Genomic DNA, 24044 nt, shown 5'->3' on the forward strand with positions numbered 1-24044 from the left:
AAATGCTTCGATTCCTAATGAAAAATACAACGATAATGAGGTTGAACTGGGCAATAAAACAATACAAGCAATTGCTCAATCTGTTAACAAAACCAAGAAAGATAGGGATAGTGGAATGCCGCAGAGTGCCGACGTTACCTCCTACTCATACAATGCAAACTCGAACAGGACTCGAACAAACAAGATGGGAATCACAGACAATAAGCTATCCTTAGTTCCGGATACTGATTATCCAGCAAAATTATTTACAAAATCAATTACGGAAATTATCAACTCAAGTTTTACTCGACAATACGAAGTTTTAAATAATTTAAAAACAGCTACAGCGGCATTTGGGAAAACACACGGAACCATTCCTTATAATGCATATTATTTGGACGGTGAAAAAAACAAACAAAATGAAAATAACATTTATTTAGAAAATAAAATCAGAGAATATTCAAACGATTTGATAAAACAAAGCGACGGTTCTCGAACCCCGGAACAGAATAAAATAGATAATATGGAAATGATTCCCGACTACTTACAAGTGAACCCACATATCAATTTATCAAAAAGTAAAGATCCATACTCGATAAGCAACTTATCAAATCACAAAAATAATTTAGTAAAACTATCGAATCCATTTAAAATGGTTGCAAATAAAAATGAAGCAAATCCTTATTTGTCCGCTGCGCTCAATAATCATCCGAATATATTTTATCGATACAATAAAAAACAGAATCAAGTTAAGGAAACAAAACAAAAAACAAATGTGAACTCAAACAATAATCTCGTAGCAACAACGAGAACAATAATGGAACACGTGACTGATACGACCAAAGAAAACAAAATTATAAAGTACAACTCGTACCAGCCGGCGTCACACATCTCTGACGTCTCCCTGGACTCCAACATGCAGTTCCTACAGAGCCTCAACTCTAACAATAGGAAAACTTTGTCCAATGCAAAAATAACTTTGTTTAAAAAGTTTAATCACCAAACTACGGATTTTAAAAATATTTTTAAGCTAGGAAGAAAAGACGAAAACGATGATCAGTTTATCTTAAAATATAACCGCAGATATAAAACAATTACGGAAAAATTGAAAACATCATCGACTGCTGCCGTCGAGAGATACAACGAGTCACAAACAACCGCGCAGCAAGTCATGAAAGATTTATTAAACTTTACGCGGAAGCAAAGAACTTTCTTCACTATAAATACAAAAGATTTCTTTTCGCAAAGACGTTTTTACTCGAAGGATGTTTTCAAAGATTTAACGAAAGCTCGACGCGTTCCTTTCTTGCTGCAGTACCCGGCCACGCCACGCGCCACGCACGTCGTTCTCAGGCCCGTGTTCAGGAACTACGGCGTCGTCAACGTGCGGCAGGAGCATAACTTCGCCGCCGCACCCTCTGCCAGGAAAGATGCCAGACAATACGAGAACCGATTAAAAGATGATGAAAAGTCAAAATTATCTCTGTGGCAAGACAAAATTGTTTCCTTTCAAAACTTACTACTCGATGAGTTAAAGTCAAACGTGCTGGAGAAGCCCGAGGCCGCGGCACCAGCCACCGAGCGCACCGTCTTTGATGGACTTTACAACTACAATGATGTGCAAGCTCCGGCGAAAATTAAAAAGTATTATTTAAAATATCTCACCGGCGCTAATAACAACAAGATTGCCAAGAATCTGGAGGTTTATCGAAGAAAGCTTGATCCGAAAAACTTCAAGAACATTTCAACAACAACGGAGAGTTCGAGCAAAAGATCGAGGAGGACTATTTTCTTTCTCAGTCCAACTGTGCCCTACAATAGATACTTTTAAAATATTGTCTCATTAAACCAACGTTTTAATACATTTTGAAATAGATCTTGTTTTTATTTCTGATATCACCCAGCCTTTTCGTATCTCAGCCAAAATCTTAAGCACTTTTGCCTCACTAGAAGCTTTTTTTTTTATGACTCATAAATTGTTGAACTACTACAGTTTAGACTACAGTGACTGCAGTGATGAGCAAAATTTAATATAATGGCCCCTCATGACTCTATCTCATCTATAGTATTTTGGAAGTAATTAAAGCCTTCAATAGCACCAATTGCATTTATTTTGTATGTCCAAGTAAAGATACGTTTATTAAAATGATGTAATCCAATATTGCTATCAGGATGCGACCAGAACAGCAAAAAGAATTTCAGGTCATTAGGATTATAAACAAACAAGCGAGTAAACAATAAATCTACTAGAATAAATCTAGGATTTTACTAGCAAAAATATCAATGAAACTACAATAAATCTAGGATTTTACTAGCAAAAATATCAATGAAGTGATGCGAGCAGGTGACAGATTGGTGGCTGGACGATATGTACCTGAAGGTGCGGCTGCCGCTGCCCATCAATTCGAGCCCCGGCATGATATTCCCGCGTCGGCGCTTCGCCAAATTAGAGGAGGTGGCCGAGCTCGGTGCCCTGCTGGTAGACGACCTGCTCGACTACAAGGAGATGCTCGACAGGTGCCCTCTACACACGCTGCTTCCTCGCCTTTAGCTAAACAATCAAAGCCAACGAAAAAATATTCAACGTCGGCGTCGTATAACTTATGCAGGGGCGAGCTGCCGCTGGAGCGCGCCACGAGCCGCGAGAAGGGCCAGCCGCTGTGCATGCAGCAGTTCTACCGGTTGCTGGGCGTGTGCCGCTTGCCTGAGGCGGACCGTGACCGCCTGCACCTGCCGCCACCTTCGCCGTCGCATGCTGATGACCAGGAGGAACTCATCATCGTCGCGTGCAGAAATTATGTACGCCTATTCAAAATTGTTTGATGAGTACAGAACGTAGACTTATTACGAAAATAGCAATATTTAATTCGAAAAAGAAAATTGGTAAACAATAACACCATAATTAAAATGGAGGCAGGTATAAATTATATTAATTATACACCAGTTCTACCCGGTGCGGGTGCGGTGCGGCGCTAGGGGCCGGCGGGAGCCGGGCGAAATCCGCGCGCAGCTGCTGCACGCCATGGTGGAGGCAGGAGGCGCGCCCGCCGCGCCGCGCCTCGGCCTGCTCACTGCGCTGCCCCGCGACATCTGGGCCGCGGCTCGCATGCAGCTCGACAAAGGTACCTATCACGGCTGCAGAACTCATTGCTTGCCTTAAAACCTGCCGCGTCGGTTAGCAAGACTGACGACAAAAAAAATTGTATGCACTGGCATCAGTGCCTCAGAATAAAAAGAGCAAATACCATAGTGGTTTTGTCTCACCGCAGAGCCACAGAACCGGGCTAACCTAGACCAGATATCGCGCGCGCTGTGCGTGCTGTGCGTGGACGAGGCGGGCGGCGACCGCGTGGGCGCAGACCTTGACACCGCCGCCATGCTGCGTGCCATGCATGGCGCTGGCTCACAGTACCATTCTGCCAACCGCTGGTTTGACAAAACCGTGCAGGTACAAAAAACATGGTCGAAATGGCCACACATACATATGACACAAACATGGTCGATGACTTACTTATCAACGCTATTAAAATATTCGTCGTTACGAATATTTTAGTTCAAATTTTATATTACAATACAAAATGCTTATTTGACATCTTTTATGACAATCGATGCCGATGAGCTGAGTACGAGCTTTAATAACGTGGTTTGCAGCTGATCATAGCGTCGGATGGCATGGTGGGTATGTGCTACGAGCACAGCGCGGCCGAGGGCGTGGCCGTGGTGCGACTAGCGGAGCGCGCGTTGGCCCGCGCCGCCGTCGCTCCGCGCCCCGCGCCACTCGCTGCACCACCCGCCGAGCCGCTGCCCGCGCCCATGCGCTGGCTGCTAACACCCGACCTCTGCCGGCTCATTGACCACGCCGCGGAGGACCTCGACCGGTGAGCAGCATGCGCACCGAAAGCTCAAACTGCGCCCGTCGCTTCTCGGCTATCCCACTTCAAGCTAACAACGCCGCTTTGACAATGTCCGCAGGCAAATAGAGGACCTGGATTTCGTGGTGTACACGTACGATGGCTACGGGCGCGAGTTCATGAAGTCCTGCCGCACCAGCCCCGATGTCTACATACAGCTAGCGCTCCAGTATACATACTTCAAGTAATTCTCTCTTCAAGTTATTACTATTAACTGATTTATAAAAACGAAAAGAAAGGTTTCCTAAATGCATTTAGTTTATTACTTATCTCTAAATATATGCTAGAGCGCGAGTATGAATGTTGCAAATGTGTTAGTGCCCGGCATGTGGTGCGGTGTGTGTACGCAGGTTGCACGGGCGGTTGGTGTCGACGTACGAGTCAGCGTCGCTGCGGCGCTTCCGCGGAGGCCGCGTCGACAACATCCGGTCGGCCCATGCAGCCGCGCGCGCCTGGGTACAGGCCATGTGCCAGCCGCCGGCCCGCGAACACCCCGCGCCCGAGCCCGACCCAGCCCGCAAGGTCTCCTTCGACCTACACGGGGTGAGGTTAACTAATACTCTCCTCCTAATTTTCACGAATATTAAGCCTATAATTAACAATTGATAGACAAAAAGTTTGTTTAGAAAGGTATAATAAACATACATGTGTAAATATAACCCGACATCGGCGACAGGAGCAAAAGAAGCTGCAGCTATTCGAAGAGGCGGCGCGCAAGCAGACGGCCGTTATGGAGGACAATATCCTCGGCCGCGGTATCGACAATCACCTGCTCGGATTGCGCGAGGCGGCGCGCGAAGCCGGGGCCGGCGCCCTGCCACCGCTCTTTACCGATCCCACCTACAAGCAGATGATGGAGTTCAAGCTCAGCACCAGCCAGGTAACTCCCCCCCCTCACCTTTATACCTTTCTTACAGTCTTAAACGTTTCCACAACTGCCTGTCGGAACTATAGAATGAGCGTGACGGAGGTTTCACTGTGCAGGTGGCGACGACGACGGAGGGCACATGCATGGGGTACGGCGCGGTGGTGCCCGACGGCTACGGTTGCAGCTACAACCCCAAGAAAGACAGCGTCATCTTCTGCATCGCGTCGTTTCGCTCATCGCGTGAAACCAGCACAGCGGGTTTCCGGCGCGCGCTGCAGGAGGCGCTCGACGACATGCGTCGCATGTTCCTCGACGCGAGCCCCCGCCACTAGGCCACGCTGCCTTCGCTTATACTATTGTACACTCCGTTCTATTGTATTTACATTTATAAAAAATATATTACAAACTCGAAACGTAAACATATCAACAATTTTAGGAGTTTAAAAATATTTCGCTATGGCGTCTTAGTAATTAAAGAGAGATCGTCTCTGCGGCCGCGCGGACTAAGCGGCCGGCGGCGGCGCGCCTCGTGCAAGATGATTTCTTTATACCAAAGGCTTATACTCTTATACTACATACCGTCTATACACATATCAGTAGAATTAAGCAAATCTATTAACTGTTATTATACCTATACATTTACTTAGTTATAGAATTTCGTTATTGTTAGTCAATTCTAGGTGTTACGTTTACACTCATATTTAATACTATGGTCAGTACTTCCATACGAGTACTGCGATATGCATGTCTTTATATTTATCTTAATATAAAAAGAAAATTATTTGGCCAAAAAGTTAGACAAATACTGGCCATCGTTGTATGTAGCTGTAGTCGCAATGTGTCGTTTCGTCTCGTTTATCCTCACTGAATGTTATATATTTATACTATTGTTATAATTATGGTTAAAATAAAAAAAATAAATATTCATTCTATCTTATACAACTTTTATAAAAAACTTGTGATGCCAATTACCACGGCACTTAACATATTAACATTCCATAAATGATGTATTATATTTTAAAATTAAATAAGCCTTATGTCTTGTCGGCGTAAACCTGTACATGTCTTTAAGCTGTTGGATTTTCCTTATAATATTTAAAAAAAATTATAAAATTGTCAACTAATTCTAACAACGGAATAGTCAAATTGAATACAAGTAAAAGAAACGCGTAGAATTTATATGGAGTTAGACGATGGAAGTTTGCGTTGAGAAATATTTTTTCCTTCAGCAGACTTGCTTGAAAATTAACTAATAGACATAGAGCCTAAGTATAAAAAACCACTGATGCTTCATTGGTCAAACATATCCGCATAATAAAATAAATAAATAAATAATGTAATGCACAATTATGTCATTATGTAACTCAATATAATTGTACATAAAATATATATTTATTGAGCTTTTGTCCAACGGCAACTTGTTAGAAACTTATTTTTTTATGCATTTGTTGTAAAGTTCGTGAATACTTTTAACAACGATTTAAAATCGAAAGTCACAATGACGCGATTACTAAGAAATTACTACACGTTGGTTTCCGAGACACATATCTACGTTTAAAACATATCGTCATTCGTTTCATTCTCGTCTTTGACAGAGAACAGAGATAACAATATTTTTTAAATAGAGATTTTGGTCTCAGATATGCACGATTGAAGTTTTAAAATATTATTTAAAAATAAATTAGTTACTTAATTGGACGTTAAAGTTATTCGTAAAATAAATATGTGTGAATGTTATATTTTAAATTTGTTTTTGCAATTATAAATGTAGTACATAATACATGTACATAATAATATTGTATTTGTAGTGAGTGATGTTGACTTGATTATATTCAACATTTTTGATGCAGCGAACATTCGCTCAAATTATATTTTTGTTGTAGTTATATATTTATATCTATAGTAGTATTTATTTAACTAGTTGTAAGGAAACTTAAACATATCAATGTATCGACCTGTCATGTGTCACATGGCCATGGCCAAGAATATCGATAACATATCAAAGTTAGTTAAATACCATAGGAGTCGTAAGTGTTCGTAGCCTTCCCCTACTCTGCCTAGGACTAGTAAGTCGACTGATACTCGTGTCTCCTAGAGCATGCTTATTTATATAAATGTAAACCAATTTATATCAGTGTTAAAATTTGTCGTTTACGATGTTCTAGTTTAGAATAAAATATGAATCCTACAAAACTAAATGTTGAAGTATTTTAAAGTCAATTAATTGAATGGCGATTGTAAAAAATAAAATGAATATATATATATATATATATATATATATATATATATATACAGAGCTGGGCATTAACTCGTTAATCCGTTAATCGTTAATTAACGAAGTTAACATTTTGCTTAACGGATTAACTTTTAAGTTAACTTCAAAAAGTGTTAACGCTTTCGTTAACTTCCGTTAAACTCAACTTCCGTTAATAAAAGTCCGTTAATCGTTAAATTAGAAACTTGTAGACTTGCTATCATTTTGTTTAAATTACGCGCCACGCCACGCTCGTAAGTTCAACTTTGTTGGGCGACTGTCGGCGACTCGAATGCTGAACGAACGAGTTGATAATTGATATAATATGTGAAGTTCGCGTGCAAGTGTGATGCATCAGAGCGTCCGGGAAAGACGTGACCAACAGGACAAAATCAAAAGAAGGTTCTAAATAGTGTATTTCATTACGTGTATATAAAAGCAAGAGTATGTAATAGCCCACATCTCGAACGCTCTTTGTCCCTGCAATACGCCACTTTTTGAGCAACTGTATTAAAACACTTTTTTACTCGTGCTTTTTCTTTAGCTGTTCCAAACTTGTGCGTTCTCTTTCCAATCGTCAAAATAATGTCTAAGAAAAAACCAACCACAAAAATTTTCCAAAAAAAAAAAAATCATTGCAGTTTTTATGCTTCATGCAAATATTTCTAAAAAGAAGCTCCTAATCTGTTACAATATCAGATTTAATGATTTTATGCAATGAATTAGGTTAGGTTTCATTTTATTTCATCTCATTAAATTTCATTTTCATTTCATATCAATAAAAATAATCTACTGAAGACTTGGTTGTTTGGGCATGGTTTCCTTTGCCTACCCAGATTGGATGAAGAAAACAAAAAAAAATCTCTGCTTGCATTCTTTTACGGTTGGCGCCATTTTTCAAACATTTTAGTTAGTTGAGTTTATTGTGTTTTTATTATTCTATTAAATTGCTTCATTTTTTCGCAACTGTAATAAAAATAGTTGTTTAGTACACGTGCGGAACTGTCATTACAACTTGTTTCAACTGTAAACCCTCACCTTCGGCTGCGCCTCTGCTCGGGTAGACATTTGTTGGAACTCTTTGCAATGACAGGGTTTCCGCACTCGTAATGAAATATACTATAATGCATTCATACTTGTCTCTAATACTAATCAATACATAGTATAAAACAAAGTCGCTTTCGCTGTATGTCCGTATGTATGCTTAGATCTTTAAAACTACGCAACGGATTTTGACGCGGTTTTTTTTAATAGATAGAGTGATTCTTAAGGAAGGTTTGTATGTATAATAAATGCATAATATAGTAGAGAAACACTGATAAATTTAAAGTTTTCTAATGTGATGTCGTAAATAAGCACGTTTTTTTGCGCTTATATTGCAAACGCTGGCTGAACCCTACGAGATAGACCAAAATAATGTACTACAGTATTGTTCACCTTAAAAAGTTCAACAAAAAAGTCCGCGATGGTATATGTCTATCTCTTAGGGATAACCCAGCATAAGCATTTTTATTCTTTTACGAAGTGATTTTAAACAATACAGCATTAATCCTTATCCATTTAAGTACCTTAAATAAATTGTGCATTTATTCTGTAGTAGGTATATTTTGCATTGCACCCGTGCGAAGCCGGGGCGGGTCGCTTGTGTGTTATAAAATGTATAGTCAAATTACTATTTTAAACAAGTGTCGCCACAATAAGTATGAAATTAGTATGTATAATTTTGGTATGGTTAACTGTTAACGATTAACTTTAACTTGCGTTAAATTTTCGAGAATTTAACGATTAACGAAGTTAATTTTTTTATTAACGAATTAACGATTAACGAAGTTAACTTTTCGATTAACTGTGCCCACCTGTGTATATATATATGTTATATTTATGTATATGTTATATTTTAATTAATTTATTGCTATTTGAATATTGCAAGAAAAATATTTAGAATACATGAACGAAAATAAGCGCAATTGTTAATTTTTAATACATATAGTATTTACGTAGATTAAACAATTACTTCTGTTACTATTTAGTTAAACAAATGTTATATAAATATTGAGAAAACAAAGTAGTCTTTGGTCTGCCAGTGCACACCGTTCTAAACGTCACCATCAAAATGTATTGACTATTGCATTTTTATAACTATATATGTATATTACGATTTATTTAAATAATTGTAAGGCACATAGTTTATTATAAGTAATTAAAGTTGTCTACTTCGTACTCGTCCTCTCGCTGTGCGCTGTCGACCCTCGCAGCCACCTCTACTATACATATCAATGATATCTGTGTCAACTCGATGTTAGTCTCAATAAATAAAAAAGTAAAACCTGTGTTTTGTACTAGACTCCACCTTGTTCAAGACATCTAACTACACTTCAGTCAACTAACTGCACACGAGACCCGCCTCACCTCGAGGTCTACATTATTTTTATAAGTTTCACTTGCGGGAAAAAGTAGCGACGCCCCAATCACTTTCCTCTACATCTCTTCTCTGTACCTAGTCCCCTTTCCTGGCAGAGCAAAACGGCCGCGGCTGACCTCTTGCGGCAACAGTGGCATCAGGTGAGGAGACATTTGTCGCTCATTGAAATAAATTACTAAGGGCTAGTTTTGAAAAGAAACAACTTCTTATAAATATATAAGACATTTATTTATTTATTACAACGGATACAAAATACGATTCAGCTGCGACAATCATCAAAAAATACATCGAGTGCCATGATCTGCAGCTGCCGCCGACATCACCTTGTTGTGACAATAGCTGTTTAAATATTATTGGACAAAGTTAACGGAACAATTTCACTTAATTGACTACATCAATACACTCAATACAACTGTCTTTGTTAAAACAATAAAATTCCAGCTCTGTCCCAGTGGGCTCTGCCCCTCTGGCCGGTGCCAGACAACTCTACATACATACATACATACATCACTACAGCATAGGGAATGTTTGTGTTTTAATATACAACAATAAACAATATAAAACATAATATGCTATATAACTTCAAACTTTCGTGATTTTTATAAATATACCGACCACCAGTCAACCCGTGAACATGGCGCTTGCAACTGTATCGAAATATCGGGACCTCAAATAGCCTAATCGTGGTAAGAATCCTGTTTCTTATGAACAGTATAAAACATATACATTCTTTCCCTTCCCACTCTTTTCTTATAAGGAAAGGATCGAAAGGGGAAGTGGATTTGATGGAGGAGGGGATATAAATCCTTCCTATGGAAGGGACATATATATTTCTGTGCGACTGATTCCCGTCGATTAAAGGTAGGTAATGCATCTGCAACTGAGGATCAGCAGAGCAGCCGCCTTCCCCCCCCCCCTTCCCACCACCACTACTCTATCATTTCTTTCAATATTTCATTGTAAATATAAATTGTACTAAATGAACAATTCAACAAAGACAAAAAACAACAATAATAATTAAAACAAACTAAGATTAATGATATTTTTAGAAATTCAAATCGTCCAATTTGACATTCAGTGAAGCTAGCATGTATATCTGTCACAAACATTATCGTATCGTTATAGATAAAATTAGTAAATCGTAAAGTACATCAAAAATCTCATACAAATTTTGACAAGAAACGCCAATCAGAAAGTGTGACGTCATATTGTGGACGGCGCCATTTTAAATGTTGATATCTTCACTTCAACTGCAGTTCAAACATCACTATACAGAGATACGATTGTGCTGCATCAAATGACGTCACCGGAGACGCCATGACAGGTTATGTACTTTCGCGGAAGTTTAAGATTATTTTTTGAAAACACAAAATATACAATTTAATTGTATTATTTTCTTTAAAACATTTACGTATTATAATATTTTTTATATTGACTCTAGTGAAATGCCAAAGAGTCAGCAGACATTTCAGACAAAATACTTTAATTACTTCGACTTTGTAAATGTAAACAAAATACATATAAGGTGAAGTCCCCGTTCACGTCGCGTCGCGTCGCTGCCTCACTTTAGATCATAATTCACAATCAAATATTATTTAGGACAAAATAGCTTTCTGTATTCTTCCACATTAACTTTAATAGTTTTAAATTGCATGTTCATTAGTTCGCAGAATTTCTATAAAAAGGGTACAAATGTTACGCTTCACATATTAACATGAACCTTACCTCAGTTGCACAATTTTACACCTGACTATAATACTTGTAAGTATTTGTTTAGTAATATTTGAAAGTGTTCAAGGGTTGGGGGCGTGGCGCGGGGCGTGGCGCGGGGCGTGGCGCGGGGCGTGGCGCGGGGCGTGGCGCGGGGCGTGGCGGGGCGTGGTCACGCGATGAGGTAGGCGGGCTCGCACTTGCAGTCCTCATCCGCCTTCACCTACAAGTCATTGTGTCACTTACTCTGAGCTCGACTTAAAACAATTTGTTAAACAAGTAAATCGTCAACACAACATGTGCCCGATGACGATCAGCGACGTAAAAAATGAACCGTGGCTACATCGCTATCCCCTAGAAGTCGTCGTCGTCCACGTCAGCTGTTCTATGTCCCCGCTGAAGGGCTCGGAGCCTACCCAAGTTAGAGATGACTAGTTCATAGTCAATGCTGGCCCAGTACGGGTTGGTTGACTTCACACATATCTTTCGATTTCTTTGCAGATATGTGCAGGTCGCAAAATATGAAATTGTAAAATGTATAAAGACAGGCGAGCGAGTACGCACCAGCAGGAAGTGGTGGTGCGCGAGGTCGGCGGCGCGCGGCCGCAGCTCGGGGTCGTGCGTGAGACAGCGCGAGCAGAAGTCGCGCCCCTCCGGAGACAGCGTGTCTGCCAGCGCCGGCCTCCCCCCCATGCCCACCACGAACATGATCTGGTAGTTGCTGTCGTACTCCGGGAACGGCCGCTGCGTCGCAAACGGACTCATGTATAGGGTCGTACTACTTCAGTCAGTCGGCGAACATCGCATAGAGGAGTGCGACATACCTTGCCCGAGGCCATCTCGGTGACGACGCAGCCCAGCGACCACACGTCTGCGGCGCGCCCGTGTCCTGATGACTTCATGAACACCTCGGGCGCCATGTACGCTGCGCACGCGCATATACAATATATCGTTATATTATGTGTGTCGGCAATACAATATCGAGTGCAAACATTAAAGTAGAGGAGATACCCTGAGTGCCGACGAAGCCCTGCAGCTCGCCGGGCGCGGTGGTGTTGGCGCGGATCTTGACGGCGCATCCGAAGTCGCCCAGCTTGAGACAGTGACCCTCGTTCGTCAGGAAGATGTTGCCGCCTGATGACACACCGAGTGTGCATTAACTACACCGACTGCGAGCAGGAAGGAGCAGGAAGGAGCAGGAAGGAGCAGGAAGGAGCAGGAATGTGCGAGTGGGATACTCACTCTTGATGTCGCGGTGCGCGATGCCGCGCGCGTGCAGCTCGCTCACGGCGCTCACCAGCTGCTTGGTGTAGCGGCGCACGGTGGGCTCGGCCAGCGCGCCCGACGCCCCCACCAGCGCCTCCAGCGAGCCCTCCACGCACAGCTCCATGAACAGCAGCATCTCCTCCTGCCGGCCGGAAGCGGGAGAGACGTTAGGCGGGGTATGGGGTGCGGTGTGTCGAGGTGGAGGGCGAGGGAGCGCGGGGTACTCACGCGGTGCAGCTCGCAGCCGTAGTAGCGCACGAGGTGGGGGTGCAGCACGCCCTCCAGCACGCGCAGCTCGTTGGCGGCACGCTGCAGCGCGCGCCGGTCGCCCGCGCCCACGCTCAGCTCCTTCATGGCCAGCAGCTGCCCGCTCTCCGTGTTCACCACCGTGTACACCTGCACACCGGCGACAACACATCTCACTCTTTTAAATTCAAAACATCAACTTTATATAAATACTCAACATACAATTTCCAGTGTTGGCTAAAATATAAAATTAAAAAATGTTCAAAGTGAAATAGTACCTTTCCGAAAGTGCCGGCACCTATCTTGAGGCCGCGCTGCCACTTGAAGGTGAGCTGACGCAGCTTGGGCTCGTAGGAGGGCGCGGGCGCCGGCAGCGCGCGGCCCACCACCCGCCGCTCGCGCAGCGCAGCGTCCCGCGCCGCGTCCAGCCGCGCCACCGCATCGCGCACTCGCCTCGACACCGCCCCCACCCCCGCCTCCCCCCACACTGCAACACATCGCACAGATACAACATCATCAGTCGTCAGTAGTCGCCTCGTCACTTCTACTGCAGCGGACCACTCACCGGCGTGCTCGCTGTTCAGGAAGGCGGGAGGGTCGCCGTCCGTCAGCGGGCTGGCCGGCGCGGAGGCCTCCTGTCCGGCTGGGCCGGCCTCGCCGCTCCCGGCCGGAAGTGGGCTCTGAATGTATGACGCAACATTGAAACACAACGCACGCAGACCCTGGCGCTGCACACGGCCTGAGAGGGCGGGGGGCGGCTCACCTGCAGGCGGCGGCGGGGGCGGCGCGGCGCCTCGACCTGGGCGGGCGGCCGAGATCCGATCACGTGCGAGATGCACCCGTCCATCAGCTGCTTCAACTCCTGCGCATCACACATCAATTAATCCATCACCTTTTAAAGTAATCATTAATAAGAGATCGTGTGGGGCGGAGAGCGAGAGAGCGAGGTACCTCGAACTCGTCGTCGCTCAGGTGCCGGGTGTTCCACGGGTCGCAGGCCAGCATCAGGAACTCCAGGCCCTGACTCGCCCACCTGCAACGTCAGATCCGATCATCAGCATGTCGGAAGGTGCGGAGCCAGTGGCGGGGAGAGACGCTGGACCTGGGGCGAAGGCCGCGGCCGCGCTCGCAGCGCTCCACCACGAAGCGCATCCAGCAGCGCGCGAACTGGATGACGGCGCGCGCCACCTGCGCCGCCCACGCCTCCTCGCCCGCACCCGCACCCTCCTCCGCCTCCGCCTGCGCCGCCGCCTCCGCCGCCGCCTCCGCCTCCGCCTCCGCCTGTCGCTTGTCCGATAGCAAATCTTCTAAATCGTCTCTTTCCTAAACAATTAAATCATACAACACGTCACCCATCATTCAGGATACAAATTTTTGCATTTTCAAATATAATTTTTAATGCAAATTCAATTTCATTAAATCTAGAATACGAATGATCCTAATATTTTTGCATTACCTGCAACAAGCTTGTAAAAAATAAATATTAAAATAAATATTAAATTAAACAAAAAATCCCTGCTTATTTATGATCTATATCTAGTAGATTTGAGTTGCAGGTAACTTACACGGTCGCCTACAGCGGCGGCGGCCGCGGCGGCGGCGACGGTGCTGTCGAAGGGCCGGCAGTCGAATGCGACCTCCTCCGTGACGCTCTCGGCGCGGGCAAAGCGCGCGACCCGGACACGCCCCCCGCGCGCCCCACCCACTGACCCGCCCACTGCCCCGCCCACAGCCCCGCCCACAGCCTCGCCAGACTCGTTGGCCAGCCGGTGCAGCTCCTTATGCACCTGCCGACAACAAACACAACGCTGAACAATAAGACAAAATTAATGTTTGCAAAGTTTGCCACACGGAAAGCCCCCACTGTCATTGAAGCGAACGATCCGCGACCCTCACCAACACTGACTGCGAGTCGCGCAACGTCACGTACATACGATACGATACATTGTTTTGTTAGATATTTTGACACATCTATAAAATCCCACCGTTTTCATACAATGAACAAAATAGTTATACGGCGGCAGTAAACACCGGTGTACGTACAGCTACCGTATACCTGTTCTGTACGTACACCGGTGTACAGTTGATTGCATTGTTACGTTTAACATTTAAAGCATTCATTTATTTGTCACTACAACTACTTGCAATAACAAGGATGAGTAATAAATCATATTATTTAACAATCACCAAACAAAAATCCCCGATACCAGATAAATGCACAAATCAAACAGAATAGCGAGGAAGATGTGGTGCGGCCTCACACTGCAAGCTACACACTAGACATACGGCCGACGCGCCCCGAGTCCTTCGTCCAGACTACTTTTATACAAAACAAATTGTTAGCGGACATCTGAAAGCAATTATTTTAAACAAAACGACGCAACACAACCGAGTGTAGAGGTCCTCGCACACAGACAACACATCGCGCATACCAAGGGAGAGTAGCACTCGTTTATGATGACGGTGTCGGGGCGGCGGCGCGGCGGCTGTGCGGGTTGCGCACGCGCCGGCTGCAGCGAGGCGGGGCGGGGGCGGGGGCGGGCGCGGGCGGGCGGGGTCACCAGCTGGTACAGCTCGCGGTGCAGCTGCGGACACACTCCGCCCTCAGCCCGGTGTGGGCGAGTGCGCGCGGGAGAGGTAACCCTATCTCCACGTAACGCGGCCGTGACGGGCCGTAACTAACACTATATCTCTGTGATGAGTAAGTAGGTAAACACCTCGTGTGCCATTTCACTTGTCGTTCCGCGAGCTTTAAAGAGAGTCGCCGTTCATGTAACTACGGCTACCATTTGGCGGGCGCGCAGACACATCGAGGCTGAGTCTGTCCGAGGTGCAAACTAAGCGTAACCATGTGAGGGGATGTAACAAGTCGCCAGCTGTGCTCATGTGCATGCGGTAAACGGCAACGTACGGGTGTGTGTGGTGAGCATGGTGAGCGTGGTGTACGTGGTGTACGTGGTGAGCGTGGTGAGCGTGGTGTACGTGGTGAGCGTGGTGAGCGTGGTGAGCGTGATGAGCGTGTTGAGCGTGGTGTACATGGTCACCTCGAAGCCAAGCTTGTATCCTTGCAGCAGCAGCTCGCGCACGCGCGCCGCGGTGCCGTCCGCGGGGTCGGCCTCCACCGCGCCGCGGCTGTGCTCCAGGATGTTCTCGGTGTGCCGCACCAGGCAGTCCCGCAACTCCATCAGGCCCTCCTGCAGCCGGAAAAATCATTATCAGAGTTATTTTTTTGTGACAGAAAAGTCCAAATTCGACTGCTCATATAACAACAATTTGGCCGAGAAATACTACTAATTACTTAAAAATATGCCGTGTTTGCTAACATCCTGTGTTTTAGTGTGTATAAGCGTGTGTTGTGACTGACATATAGGGGGGTGCGCAGAGGGCGGTGTCGGGGCGGGAGGCGGGCGGCGAGGGCGCGCGCACCCTGCGCGGCCTGCAGCACGGCCTCGCGCTCGCCCGCGTACACCTGCTGCGCGGCGCGGCACAGCGCGAACACCTTGTACCTGCGCACGCACCACTATCTTAATTATTTATTTTAGCTTTCGATGCGTTTTACAAACGACGAGTTGTATTTGAATTTAAAAATAATAGAAAGTATTAAAGAGCGCGGCACCTGGACTCCTCGGGCTCCTTGGCGGTGTTCACGTGCACCAGGTCCGCGAACTTGTCGTCGAAGCGGCGCACCAGCCGGCGCAGCTGCCGACACGCGATCTCCCTGCACACGGGCCGACACTGATGCTTATACACCACGATTACGACGTACTTGAGAGTGAAGTGAAGTGGAGTGGAGTGGAGTGGAGTGCAGTGGAGTGTAGTAGAGAGAGATAGAGAGCAACGTACACGAATGCGGGGGGTGCGAGGTCGTTGGTGCGGGGCGCGCGGGCGGCGAGGCGGGCGGCGAAGGCCCACTCTGCGGCGAGTGCGGCGCGGGACATGGCCTCCGTGTCCGCGATGGTGGCCAGGTACGACAGGTATTGCTGCACATCACACATCACACATCACACGCTCACTCGCATCTTTCTAATATTATAGCATTTCATTTGCTGTCAAACTTTATAAACGTGTTAGATAAATTTATAGATACTTTTTTTAATAAATCCCAGTTCATCGTACTCAGGTACGTGCAGCCGCGAGATAGCAACATACTTTGTTATAACTCGCACGGTACCAGTTCGCTCAAAGTATATTCAGGGCGTGGCCAGTATCGAGTGTCACCTGCATGGCGGTGTCGAGGCTGGCGTCGTATGTGGTCAGCAAGGTGCGCAGCTGGTCGCGCGCTGCGCCGCGGCCCCGCACCCCGCGCAGCGCCGCCGCCGCGTGCCGCACGAACGCGCTGCGGATCTCCGTCGCGATGTCCAGCTCCTCCTTCAACTCGTGGATCAGCTGCACGGGGGGAGGAACGTGGTGAACGTCAACGTGGATCTAATGTAACGAGATGGGCGGGTCGCAGTCGCTCGCCTCACCTGCTTCACTGTGAGGCAGGAGGGGTGGGCGGGGCGCGTGTCGAGGCGCAGCGAGAGGATGTCGTGCACGGCCTCCATGCAGATGCAGTTGAGCAGGATGAAGTGGCTGCGGTACCAGGGCAGCCGCATGGCCAGGCTCTCCGGCGACCAGCAGCCGTAGCGGCGCAGCACGTACGTGTTCTCATCCGCGCCCCCCTCCACCTCCATCTCCTCCTCGATATTCGCGCCCGATTCCTAAATAAAAATCTTAAATCTTTATCTTTTCCTTATGCGTTCCCGATTCACTGGACGGATCTCGAGGCGAGACGCGTACCTCGGGCTCGAGCAGCGTGAGGTACACCTTCTGCAACATCTGGTAGCTCATCTTGTGCATGAAGCCCATGCAGCGTCGCACGCCCTGCGTCTTCAGCAGCTCGTGATGGTAGTCCCTGAAGAGCGGTGAAGCGGACGGTTAGATCGGTGCCCGGTGCACTCGATGCTGGACGTGCGCGGCGCGTGCGGACCTACCTGTAGGGGGGCACGTTGGCTTTGCCGAGCAGCCGCAGCTGCGTCAGCTCCTGTAGCGAGCACAGCTGCAGCGGGTCGTCGTCCGGCTCGGCGCCCCCCGTCTCGCCCCCCGCCTCGCCCCCCGCCTCGCCCCCCACCTCGGCCGCCGGGCTCGCGCTGCCGGAGATTATGATCTCGGGTGTCGTGTCGCCAAAGTTCTCTGAAACAAAATACAGTGTTGTCATAAACAACTCGAACGTTGTACATAACATATAAGGTTTGAATGAAGGAGATGTGTTACCGGATCTGCTCTCTATGCCGCTGTCCAGCACGTCGCCGTGCTCGTGGTCGTGCGGCGCGGAGGAGGAGGCGGGCGAGGGCGCGGGCGAGGGCGCGGGCGAGGGCGCGGGCGCAGGGTCCGAGTGGGCGCTGAGGTCGCTGCCGCTGGAGTCGGTGGGCGTGGGCGCGCCGCTCACATCGAAGCGCACATGCGTCGCCTGACGCGACACTGACGACTTCCTGCTGATGTTATAGGAAGCAGTCATTGTATACGAAGCGGCAAAGCCCAAAGATACAACTTCACTCGTAAAAATAAATGAAATCAAAATTCGTCACGTAAGAAGAAACTCGGTTATTCATCTCATATTTCCTCTCCACTTTTGTAGAAATTGTCGGTATATTTACCTGGAGTAGTCGCTGGATGAGTCCGTGGAGGCGAGATGGTGCAGGGCGGGGGCGGGGGCGGGGGCGTGTGCGCGGGCGAAGCGGGCGCGACTGTCGCGCACCATGCGGCGCAGTGACACCAGCCTGAGGCGCATGTGCAGCGCCGTGTTGTACCACAGACACATCGCCTGCGACATGCACACACACACTCACACACCGTCCATGTGTCGCAAGTCTCGCACCCTCGATATCGATATGTTGAATGCATCAATATTTTTATTGAACCCGAATAATGACATTAAAATAAAAGCTACTCGTTGTTTTCGATTCATCAGGTGTGAATGAGGTTAGGTCCAGCTCACCCGGATCCTGTGCTTGATAGCGGGGCGCGCGAGGTCCGGCTGGTCGGCCTCGGCGGCGCAGCTCGACGGGTACAGCGCCACGGCCGCGTCCACCGCCTCCAGCAGCGCGCGCACCTCGCGCATGCCGCGCCCCACTCCCGACACGCAGCGCCCGCACTCCGCAGACAGGCACGTCTGCCCTCCTGCAACACCCACACCGCACTGCAAACCGCCGCCGCACCACCGCACAACGCCCGCCTCCGCATACTCACCGCTCGCTCCGGCATCGCCCGCCTCCGCCTCCACCTCCGCCTCCGCCAAGGCAGCGCACGGACACGGGTACGGGTTCACATATCTGCAATCAATTATACAAGTCCATGCGAACTCATGGAAGTCTCCCACACACGAGGAACTGGATTGGCGACCGCTCATTATTCGTTTACACTTTAATGTAAAGTCTTGAACCGCACCGACCTGTAGTCGAGCAGGGTCTGCAGCAGAGCGGGCACGGAGCGCCGCTGCGCGCACAGGAAGGCGTCCTGCTGCGCCAGGCTGCGCCCCGCCAGCCGCGCGCGCAGCGCCAACCAGATCAGGTCCTTCAGCTCGTTCTGCCACACCTGCTCCTCGCGGCTCACCTGCGACCGACAACTACTCACTACAATGCACTAAATACGTGGACGTTTTACCACGACGGACAGAATCTATTACATCCGCATATATTATCTATGTATGTACGTACGATGATATATTGTGACGACGAGATATGACGTAGATACCGACCATGCGCTTGCAGCCCTTGTCGACGTTGCCCATGTTGATGAGCAAGCTGAAGGTGCTGTGGAAGCTGACGCGGCTGGGCGGCAGCTGCGGAAGTGCTGGCCCGCGCGATACCACGCCCTCCAGCGCGCCCGCCTCGCCCGCCTCGCCCACCTCGCTGCACTTGAGGCGAGAGCTGAGCGACATGAAGCGGCTGCATGACTCCACCTGCGCGCACCGCAAACGATCGCTCGCTGGTGCCCCTCGCGGCGCGAGAAGCAAACGAGCGTGTAACATTAAGTGCAAGTGACCAGCGTGGGCGGAGCGGGGCCGGGGCCGGGGCCTGGGGCGTCGCCGGGCGAGGGCGAAGGCGAGGGCAGCGAGTCCGCTCGGCCGCCGTCTCGCTCCACCTTGTGGTCCCGCTCGCGCGCGCGCACCAGCTTCAGGCTGGCGCGCTTCCTCAGCCGCTCCGGCGCTGCGCGACACACACATCGACATTACAACCTCACAATCGGTTATTGCATTAGACTATCTGTTAAATAATGAGCCTCCCTCTTATTTGCATACATTAGCGAAACATAATATACTATAGCTTCTAGACATTTAAGGTCGTGATGAGATAGTTTCACTCTTCCTGTTCCCATCGATCATATGCATGACTAGGGAGGAACAAACACTCCATATCTTCGCAGGGTGTGTGTCGACGCGAGCTATTAGTTTGGGAAAGCATAATAAATAACTAGATAAACTGAATTTTAACAAACTATATACATGTAAGCTTACGGAAGGCCTGCGTCAATAAACATGGGTGTTTAGTTTGTAATATTTGTAGTGTATTCCGCAATCGTTTCCGCCAACGATCAATAGATGTCGCTGCGGGCAAATTAAAATGCGCTAGCGACCGGGTGAATGCAAATTTACTTACCTGTTATAATTTTTATGTCGTTGTAGTTGGCCTTTCAAAGTGTTAAATAAGGTGAATTGTGATAGTGTGTGTGTTTTCGTGAATCCCTAAGTAGTTTTATGTACAATGGGTATTTTGGAGGAGGGGCCTGGGTAGTTACCGTGGGGCGCATGGGCGAGGCCGGCCGCGGCGGGAGGCCGGTCACCCGCGCGCAGCGGACCGCCCGCCACGTCACCACATGTGTTGCTGCGGTAGATCGGCCTGCGCACATACATCATTTCCTCCATAAATTAATTTTACACTAATTACTAATTTACTTATATTATTTATAATACATGTTAGTATTCATAATTGATGAGCTTGGAAGCTTGATGAAAAAAATCAGATGAGATGAGAGATGCGAGCAGTATTGCATATTCCGATCTTGCGCATAGCCGAAATCGGTGGCCCGACAGGAAATATTTTTCGCTCTACGCTTTAGAGGCCAACTTGGTCTGCCTAATACTGACTGACGCAATCAGGGGAATGCCCTCGAAACGAAGATGTACGACAGGTGGTTTTTTTCTATCGTTGATTGTGATCCATCAAGTCATAATGATTCAGTCGGTACCGGTGCTCGGGTGGATCGCGCATACCTTCGCTTCTCCTTATCGCGGATGCGCGCGCGCGGCGGCGTGGTGCCCAGCAGATCGGCCTCGGCGCCGTCGCCCGCGTCCGCCAGCAGCGGGCCGGCAGCGCCGCGCCCTGCGCCCCGCCCCGCGCGCCTCATCACCACACCTGCGCGCTCACCGCTCACCCCGCCGCTACACAAACATGCAACCCGGACAAATCTCATACACGCTATGTTATCACACTATATAACCTCAAACATAAAGAAAGTATCCCAGCGAAAACCCTTTCCACTCCTCAGCTTTCTAAACAAATTAAAACATGTTGCAATGGATTGTATGTATAATATATTCTGTTGCGAGTGGCCTTATAGTCTAGTGGCCCTGTAATAGTTATTGTAAAAAATATACAGGAATCTAATGGAAAGTCAGACTTCATCCTCGGCGACAGCGACTGCGCCGGGCTGCTCCTCGCATGCATTTCTGTATGTATTGTATAAACTCACGCATGTACATAACAAGGTATAGGTATAGGTATAAAAATCTCCAAGTGGTGTTTTATAGGCATGTAATGATACAGATTAGCTGAAGAGCTGATAGTGGAGATTAACCACTATCAGACGCAGCCGCGTGCCCCGCGCCCCGCTCCACGCTCCCCGCGCCGCCACTCGAACGTTCATTACAATTCATTCATATGCATATTTCATAAATATACAACTGGACATTTGTAGCACCTCAATATTTGATATATTATTATAGGAAACTTTAATCAGTTATTAAGTCTTATTATTTTAGGTCATTACATTTTTGTACATAATTAATACAGAATTTTTGCCTAAATTCCTACTGTCCATTCACATTACATGGATCTTTTACCTTCAAGTTGATACAATATTTTTTTTGTCAAAATGATAAATTTAAATGTATTAATGTTAATTCTATTAATTATTTGATTCCTAGTTAAAGTAAAAATATTTTATGTTGTTTCTTTTTGTTATCAGAAACGCAGATATGTTTTTAATTGAAGATTCTCTTTATATATATATTTACTAGCTGTCGCACGCGACTCCGTCTGCGCGCAGTTAAAAAAAAACTTAATAAGGATATGAAAAATAGATGTTGGCCAATTCTCAGACCTACTCAATATGCTCACAAAAGAATTGGTCAAGACGTTTCGGAGGAGTACGGGAACGAACATTGTGACAAGAATTTTATATATCAGACTAGCTTTTACCCGCGACTCCGTCCGCGCGGAATAAAAAATAGAAAACGGGTTAAAAATTATCCGTTTCCTGGTTCTAAGCTACCTGCCCACCAATTTTCAGTCAAATCGATTCAGCCGTTCTTGAATTATAAATAGTGTAACTAACACAACTTTCTTTTATATATATAGATGTATTCTAATATATAAAAGTAAAGTAAAAAGTAAAGTCTGGTTGAAATTTAACCATGTCATTCATCATTTTTTTACTGCTCATGGTATCACTCTGCTCCCAACAGCGTACAAGGTACTGCCCTACCTGCTACTGCATAGACTCAAAACCTACACAGAACAAATCATTGGGGATAATCAATGTTGGTTTAGATGAAATCTAAGCATTGTAGACCAAATTTTTGCTCCTGAAGCAGCTCATGGAGGGGGTCACTATATGTCATCCTCAACAACTTTGGGATCCCATAAAAACTCACTAGTCTGATTAAGGAGAGCAACCTAGTGAGCAAGATGTCCGTAAGAGTTGAATGAAAAGTAACCAAGGAATTTGAGGTAGTCACCAGGCTAAAGCATGGCAATGTATTGTCAACTATATCATTCAATATAACACTGGAGCATGTTGATTGACAGGAAATGATGCAAGAAGACCCACTTTGGGTCACTAAGCTAGCAGAGTGATTATTAATGATAATGTTAAATTAGCAATTAATTAGTATTAAATGTAAAAATGACTGGAGAAAAACGGTAAATTTTAACAAATGTAAAATGTGTTAACTTTAAATTTCTGCATTGAATTCTATATCTGAGCCCTATTTTACTATAGTTGTATTAACTTAATCATTTATATCACAGAACAATCACATGTTACATGAGTTTATCGCCAGTAGGCGTCAAAAATGTAACCTTAGATTTTATATATATGGTTTTTATAAGCAAACGGTTATCGCTAAAAAAATAAAACTTACAAATCATCGTCAGAGCTTTGACCCGAATCGTAGTTTATTGGAAACCCGATTTTTTTCTTCCAATCTTTTTCTGTAGCAGATTCCATTTGAAAAGTGATAAAACAAATAAATGTATTTCTCAGAACACTCACATGATTAACACATTCGTCATTTTAGACACTGTTTAAATATACAATTGTTATGTCTAGAATACTGTTAAGAACAGCCTTCATATTATTTTTATTTTATTGTTGAAAACTGCGGCCGGTACAACAACAAGTTTTAAAAACAAAATTTAAATTCTATGGATGACGAGAAGAAAAAGTATACACGAACACAACCGTCAAACACGATTATCATTACATTTTATGGTAGTTTTTTGACATTGACAAATTTTTAGGGTTACCATTAAGCAAATATTTCCAAATTTTTCTAAAATTCATTCGCGTTAAAGACAAAAAGCAAAATGTCATAAATTATTAGTAACTGCATAAGCTAAGTGCTTGCTGAGTAATTGCTAATCCCTGGTAGTTTTACAATAAAGAGAAAAAAATTTGTTAAGTGCAAAACTGTAACAAATGGTTTGCAACGCTATTGCGTAGCCATACATGTTATTAGCTTTATACTTAGTTAAGGCTGTTTTACAAAAACATCCTTGTTTTTACATAAAATTAAATAAGGGTGTAACGTCGGTGCGACATTTAACGTTTGATTTTGTATAAAATAATGAATCTACCCATTTAATTTTATATCGATTTAGACTTGGCAATAATTTCTTATCATTTCCTTTTTTGTCTGGCAATCTTTTTAGAAACGATAACGAATAGCTATATAATCAAGTCTATGACACGGTAATAATAATACCGTGAGTGAGAGAGATACAGTTATACACAATTCCTGTGACGTGACAAAGACAGGGATAACTATCTTCCGTCCCTTTCTGCGTACCAGGGTTTGGGCTTTGTTTGGAACAAAGGTTGTCCCCTACAAACAACCTAGGTTGTCCC

General features: G+C 46.0%; 2 protein-coding genes across 2 annotated transcripts; one reads left to right on the forward strand and one right to left on the reverse strand.

Moving 5' to 3' along the window:
- Positions 1-3827: 3827 nt before the first annotated feature.
- LOC106709640 (choline O-acetyltransferase-like) lies at positions 3828-5609 on the forward strand. Its single transcript, XM_014501493.2, has 4 exons — positions 3828-4074; positions 4241-4433; positions 4567-4770; positions 4875-5609. The coding sequence occupies exons 1-4, from the start codon at positions 4010-4012 to the stop codon at positions 5088-5090; spliced, it is 678 nt and encodes a 225-aa protein (XP_014356979.1). The 5' UTR covers positions 3828-4009; the 3' UTR covers positions 5091-5609.
- Positions 5610-11269: 5660 nt separating this feature from the next.
- On the reverse strand, positions 11270-23383 carry LOC106709651 (mitogen-activated protein kinase kinase kinase 4). Its single transcript, XM_045679507.1, has 31 exons — positions 23059-23383; positions 20908-21075; positions 20398-20533; positions 19680-19853; positions 19393-19596; positions 19087-19247; positions 18885-18967; positions 18634-18815; positions 18293-18459; positions 17910-18130; positions 17630-17828; positions 17436-17550; positions 17123-17356; positions 16875-17042; positions 16500-16636; positions 16273-16374; positions 16021-16162; positions 15551-15850; positions 15089-15241; positions 14222-14443; positions 13759-13904; positions 13608-13689; positions 13420-13518; positions 13222-13336; positions 12935-13143; positions 12639-12806; positions 12387-12552; positions 12156-12278; positions 11969-12069; positions 11709-11888; positions 11270-11367 (listed from the first exon to the last, which is right to left on the reverse strand). The coding sequence occupies exons 1-31, from the start codon at positions 23142-23144 to the stop codon at positions 11317-11319; spliced, it is 4794 nt and encodes a 1597-aa protein (XP_045535463.1). The 5' UTR covers positions 23145-23383; the 3' UTR covers positions 11270-11316.
- Positions 23384-24044: the final 661 nt, after the last annotated feature.

Source organism: Papilio machaon, chromosome 9, assembly GCF_912999745.1.
Source record: "Papilio machaon chromosome 9, ilPapMach1.1, whole genome shotgun sequence".
In the NCBI taxonomy this organism is placed as follows: domain Eukaryota; kingdom Metazoa; phylum Arthropoda; class Insecta; order Lepidoptera; family Papilionidae; genus Papilio; species Papilio machaon.